Source organism: Trypanosoma theileri (genome assembly GCF_002087225.1).
Source record: "Trypanosoma theileri isolate Edinburgh chromosome Unknown TM35_Tth_18_V1, whole genome shotgun sequence".
In the NCBI taxonomy this organism is placed as follows: Eukaryota; Euglenozoa; class Kinetoplastea; order Trypanosomatida; family Trypanosomatidae; genus Trypanosoma; species Trypanosoma theileri.
In genome coordinates, this window is record NW_021639860.1 from 122,093 (window position 1) to 128,715 (window position 6,623).

A 6,623-nucleotide genomic window follows, 5' to 3' on the forward strand; every position below is an offset into this window, starting at 1 on the left:
AAAAAAAAAAAAAAAAAAAAAAACGCACAAACACACACATACAGAGAGAAATAAAAAGTAAACAAAGAAACCTACATACATACATACAAACAAGCCGGGGAGAAAAAAAAAATACAGGGGATATAGTAATAACAAGATCCACAAGAGAAAGTATATATATTTATATTTATATTTCTTTCTTTTTCGTTCTTGTTTATTATTATTATTATTATTATTATTATTATTATTATTATTATTTGCGAATATTTAATATAACGCTTGTGTTTAGAAGATTCCATGCTACGTCGTGGTCCATTGCTGCTCGCACCTTCTATTCCCCGCACGGCGTGGGATCCAGCCCACTTCAACACAAATTGGTCTGATAGCTACAGTAGTAGTATCGCTGACCGCAGACATTGGCCAGCAAAGCGCTGGTCGATTGGATTAGAGCCACGCACACCGCGTGATTGGCTGCAGTACTCCCGTCGAAATCTCGCCTACGCCTACAATGGAGCTCTCCGAGCATGTCAATCCCTACCAGAGATGCTTATGTATTATAAGGAAATGAAATTACGTGGGGTAAAGGTAGATGTGGATACGATGAATGTAATGCTTACACGAGCTGCACGGTATGAGAAGATACAAATGGATGATGTCTTTTTACTCTTTGATGAACTCACCGCATTGGGGGCACGGCCGGATATTGCTGCCGTGGAAACACTTCACACCGTCTTTGATCACAGTGCTGCCATGCCGCATGAGTGGCGTGAGGCTAGACGTCGACAATTGGTGGAATTATATAATCATCTCGCCGTGGAGGAAATTGAAAGACTCGCACCGCATCGAGTGGATCGACTGTTAAGAGAACAAATAAAACGTTATCGTGATAATTTACGTCCATTACGTGCAAGTCTTAGTCCATCTGTGTATCGTCGTTATATACATGCCACTTACTCTGCTGAAGTATTATTGGAGGAGGTAAATAACTTTTTATGGGAACTTGTAGAGAGTGATCACCCAGCGATGGATATTCCCTCACTGCAGATGCGTGTTCCATTTGTTGCCTCTGTGATGAAACGACCACCGGCGGATTCAGATGAGAAGAAAATAAAATTTACAGATTTTGAGGATACAGATGTTTGTTCTGTCTTTCTCGCCGCAGCGGAACGGGCAGTGGATATTGATTTTCACGATGTCCGACCGGTATCGGAGCGGCGTATGTTTCTTTCTCTTCTCACGATGCTTTCATATAGTGGTGTTCTCTACACTTCTGATTTAATGGCCCAACTGATGGAAATGGTGAAATACAGCAGTAATGATGCCGCACGAGATTCGGATGCGCAGCGACTATTACGATATGCAATTCGTGGTTCTAGTGCCGCACAGGATGAGGCGTATCGAACACTTTGGCGTAAAGTAGAGATGGTTGCGGATAGTCGAGTGGTGGGTCGATATATTAGTGCCCGGGATCCATGGAGTCCTATTCGTGTTTGTTTTGATGATCGGGGATTATTTAAATCTTACCCTATGTCTGTACGTGCCTCAGCAAAGAATAATAATAATAATAATAATAATAATAATAATAATAATAATAATAATAATAATAACACCTCTTCTTTAAGAGAGGATGAGAATAGTACGACAGCAGAACAACAACAACAACAAGATGCAACTGTACGAGGAATGGAAGATGAGGAAGGGGAAATGTCTGAAGGTGTTCGTGGGGCTATTGTTGCTGGAAGTGAGAAAACAGATAACGGTAGTAATACTGTAGTATCTTCTTCTTCATCTTCTTCTTCTGGTCGTGGTGGAGAACAGTGTACAGTGGAGGCGTTAGATATGCGTTGGAGTGATGTGCGGCGTCTTCTTGAACGTACCGGTGTTCTCACTCATCCACCGTCTGAGCGTCATCCCCAACAGGAGAAGATGGAAGTCTTTACGGGTATGGCTGTGTATCTACGCACCATTGCCACTGGGCGACGTTATCATGATAATAATGAGGATAGTAATAATAATAGTAATAGTGGTAGTGGAAGAAATGATAATGAGTTAATGATAGGAGCAGGTGGTAATAGTAGCCAAACAGTAGCCATGTTGAAGGAGCAACGAGCATTATATGCAGATGGATATACATTGGAATTATGGACAAGAGTCTTTCAACTCGTACAAGAGATACGTCAAGAGATGGAGAAATTTATAGCTGATAATGTAGACCACCATGTGGAGCCGGAGTTTGAATGTTGGGAATCTTTACTTATTACACTTCGATGTGTGTTAGACTTTTGTGTGGTGCGTATTCAAGATCGCAGCCATGCAGGAGAACGGACGGCGGCGGAACGTTTATTTCAAGACGCTGTGGCACTTCGCAATGAATTAATTGAAGAGAGCCGGACGAGATTTGATGGACGAATGAGAATTCTTTGGTTACAAGAGGCATAAACATAAACAATATATATATATATTCATGTTTATGTTTTTTTTTTTATGTTTCTTTATTTATTTCTCTTCTTGTTTCTTCTATGTTTGCGAATGTAGTTAGTGGTATTAATAATACTGTGCTGTGTGGGTGGGCGAAGAGTGGGTATGATTATGTGTTTTTATTTCTTTGATTTTAGAATCATGTTATCACTATCGCCGTTAGGGTTTTTTTTTTTTTCTTTTTGTTGTTATTATCCCTCTACACACAAACACACACGGACACACAGCTCTCTTCCTATGTTTATGGGTGAAGAAAGACAACTGTTGTTGAACCTTCCATCACATTTTCCCTATTTTAAGACTCTCTTTCTTGTGTTGTCCCATTTTTTAACTCTCTACAATATTATATATATGTATATTTGAGATTTTTCTTTATTAAATTCTTTCTTCTTTTCCGTTTCTTCTTTTTCACAATAAGTATCGTCCCTCCCTCTCTTTATCCTTTTTTTTTCTTTACATATATATATATATCAGTAGTCTATCTGTCTCTTTGTGTGTTTGTATTTATTTGTCAGTCTGGGAATATACACATAGAGAGAGATGTTAGGTCGACGACAACAGAATCAACAACAACAACAGCGGTATGATAGTGCTAATTTGCTGGAGGCGGGAGTTCCATTATTAACGCGATTCATGCCGTATCTTCCTATGATAATAAAAGTCGCAACAGGGGTGCCGGCGTTTTTTGTCGGGTTTATCCTCGCCTGTCTTTTCTTCTTAGTGGTTGGACGAGAGGCGCTGCGGTATGAATACGCCCCAGTGGCCGGATTTCACTTGTTGGCGTTGTTGTTGCTGCGGTCCCTCTTCACACCGTGGCGGGAGGGAAAAGAACGCGCGGCGGAAGTGCGGCGACGAGTGGCCGCGCAGCGGTCGTTTGTACGCGATGTGCAACTCCAATGGCGGGAAACATTGGATTGATAAGTGTTATCTATCTATCTATATATATATATATGTGAAGATGTTGTTGGTGTTAGTGTTAAGTGGAGGGAAAAGGAAAAAGAAGGAGAAAATAAAATGAAGAACGATGAATATTGTTTTTTCTGTTCTGTTCGTGTGATGGAGAATAGAAAAATTAAAAACCCCTATATATATATATATATACAGTGTTGTTATATGTGTTTATTATTATTATTTTTTTTTTCTTCTTTTTTCTCGTTCTTTATTATAGTATAACCTGTGAAAGGGAAGAGGGAATATTACAGTGAGGAAATAAGAAAGTAATAATAATATATATTTATATATCTATATTAGATACATCCTACTCCATCACTGTGTGATAAAAGGACTTGAGTAGACCATCAAGTAGAGGCCAAAAAAAAAAAAGAATAGAAAGGAAAAGGATTTACACACTAACTCCCATAAGAGCTCTTTATTTATTTATTTATTTATTGACAGAGAAGTAAAAAAAAAGAAAAAAAGTAAAATGTCACCATTTGGATGGATTTGTTATCTTCCACTCGTAACACTTCTTCTTCTTCTCTTGTGTGGTGTACAGGCGGAGATCCAACAGAGTGATACCGTTACTACAGTCTATGTACGGTATAATGAAGAAAACAATACTTTCTCTGCTACTGGTGATGTCTCTTTTGGTATTTTAGCCGCTACTGTGATTGTCAACAACAGTTTTTCCACAACTGGATGGGATGTTGTGCATGTACGCGCAGATGAGGCCTTTATACATTTACATGGACTCGATAATTACACACAACGGCAATTGGCATATCGGGCAATGGGATATGGAGAAGGATACGCTACACAGAAACAATTGGAGGCCACACTTTATAATAATTTTCTCGGTGCCGATGGTATTGCGGCTCTTATGAAAGAAGCACCGGTGTTGGTGGAGTGGATTGATACGCACTTGGCATTCATGGAGTCTCGTGTGAAGAAGAATAATGATGATGATATTGATACAGATAATGATAATGATGATAATGATAATGATGATAATGAAACTTATGGACAAGAACTTCAACAATTGTTGGCTTTAATGGATGGTATGGTGTTGGGATATAATGATCGTCTCCCTCATGGGGAAAATAAGTTAAATCGATCATGGTTATTTTATTTGAACTTTCAGGCAGAAATGGGAGATGTTCTCACCGCAAAGTTATCCTCCACCGCATTACAACAATTACGTGAACGAATGCCACGATTTCTCACCGATCTTCACTGCTCTGCATTAGTGAAAGTTGTAAAGAATGATATTTTCTTTTCTCACGTCACATGGAATTCTTTTAATTCCATGCTACGTCAATATAAAACATATCGTGTAGGAAGTCGCTTTGTTACCATGTCTACATATCCCGGCTTTATTCACAGTTTAGATGATTGGTATATGACCCATGCACGATTGGCCGTAATGGAAACGACTATTGGTGTATCGAATTCCTCCTTGATAAAAGAATATATTTCACCAGAGACCGTATCAGAGTTTCTACGTGTAATGATTGCGAATTTTCTTGCGGAAAGTAGTCCAGGTTGGGTACATATTTTCTCTCGTTATAACAGTGGAACATATAATAATCAATGGATGATATTAAATATGGCGAATGTATATAATGAGAGTGGATTATTACTTCCATCCGATACCTTTTGGGTGGCAGAACAATTACCAGGCAATACATATCCCGTTGGAATTACCGCAGCCGATATGTCTGCTCATTTAAATCGATATGGATATTGGGCCAGTTATAATTTGCCTTATTTTGAAAATGTTTATTCTCTTTCTGGTACAGGAAAGATGAAGGAGATGTATGGAGATTTCTTTTCTTACACGGAATGTCCACGAGCAAAGATGTTTGCACGTAATCACAGTGATGTGAAGAATTTGGAGAGTATGAAAGGTGTGATGCGGTATAATAATTACAAAATGGATCCCTTATCTCTTATTCCAAATTGTACAGGTGCGGGATTAGATAATCATACATGTAATCCAGCCTTCAGTAGTATGTTAACAATTGCCTCTCGAGGAGATTTAAATCCAAAAGGAGATGAAAAGAATTACGGTCCATTATTTAAATACGTTGGCCATCGTGATCATGGAGCCACAGATGTGAAGATTGCCTCTTGGAGTGGAATGATAAATGAAGATGCGGATACCTTTATCGCCCATGTGATCTGTGGACCCACAAATGATCAACAACCAACATTTGAATGGAGCGATGATCTCTTTGATCCCATGCCGCCTTTATATGGAATTCCGAAAGTTTATAATTTTCCATTTATGACCTTCACAACGTACGCCCCGCGGCCACACTCGGATGAACCAACAGATGATGAAGATGTGTGTAATGAGTGGATTGGCATCGGTGTAGCGGCAGGAGCAGCCACTTTGGTGATTGCTGCTATTGGGATTCTTTTCTATCGCGCGGATAAGGAGAATAAAGAGAGACGACGGGTTGTAGAAGCAGATGCATTACTCTCCAATTAATTAATTAATTAATGGATTGATTGATCGAACGATTGTGTTTTCTTTCTTTTTTTCTTTCTTTTTTTTTCTTTTTCTATAAAGGTTAAACCGTAAAAATAACAACACAGTGAGGGAAGTACAATACAACGGTTTATTATTATTATTATTACTACTACTACTACTACTACTAGTGATAATATTATTGTTTTTACTGTTATTATTATTATTGTTTTAGTAAGACGCGTTTTGTTTATTTTTATTTTATTTTCTTCCTTTATTTACGCGTATATTCCCCTCTCTCCCCCCCCCTTTCGGGCTGACTTGTGGAACTTTTTACTGTCTCTCTTTTTTTTTATTTTTTTTTCTTTATTACGCTCCTGATCATTCCCTCGTATATATATATATATATATATATATATATAGGGGATAAGTGAAATCCGGAGTAATAGAAAGAAAAAAAAAAAGTGATCGTGTAGAAGTTCTGTGTATATGTACAGTGCCGTAAGGAAAGGTAAAACAGAGAAATAGAAAAGAAAAAGAAAACAAAAACAAAAAGAAGTGTGTATTATTTCTCTTGTAGGGAGAGAAGCTGTGTATGTGTGTGTATGTGTAAGAGGGAGAGAGAGATATTCCCTTCATATATATATATATATATATATATATATATATATACATTCATCCAGAAGAACATATTCCCCCATAAGAACACATTCCCCCATAAGAACACATTCCCCCATAAGAACACATTCCCCCA

General features: G+C 38.2%; 3 protein-coding genes across 3 annotated transcripts; all 3 read left to right on the top strand.

The window, feature by feature from the left end:
• Positions 1-276: 276 nt before the first annotated feature.
• On the top strand, positions 277-2,418 carry TM35_000181460 (uncharacterized protein; the record flags this gene model as incomplete). The annotated part of the gene is made up of 1 exon (XM_029026459.1): positions 277-2,418. One exon carries the CDS (start codon positions 277-279, stop codon positions 2,416-2,418), a length of 2,142 nt encoding a protein of 713 aa, XP_028882155.1.
• Positions 2,419-2,997: 579 nt separating this feature from the next.
• Positions 2,998-3,375, top strand: TM35_000181470 (uncharacterized protein; the record flags this gene model as incomplete). Its single annotated transcript, XM_029026460.1, has 1 exon — positions 2,998-3,375. The coding sequence occupies one exon, from the start codon at positions 2,998-3,000 to the stop codon at positions 3,373-3,375; it is 378 nt and encodes a 125-aa protein (XP_028882156.1).
• A 505-nt stretch (positions 3,376-3,880) lies between these two features.
• Positions 3,881-5,890, top strand: TM35_000181480 (lysosomal/endosomal membrane protein p67; the record flags this gene model as incomplete). The annotated part of the gene is made up of 1 exon (XM_029026461.1): positions 3,881-5,890. One exon carries the CDS (start codon positions 3,881-3,883, stop codon positions 5,888-5,890), a length of 2,010 nt encoding a protein of 669 aa, XP_028882157.1.
• Positions 5,891-6,623: the final 733 nt, after the last annotated feature.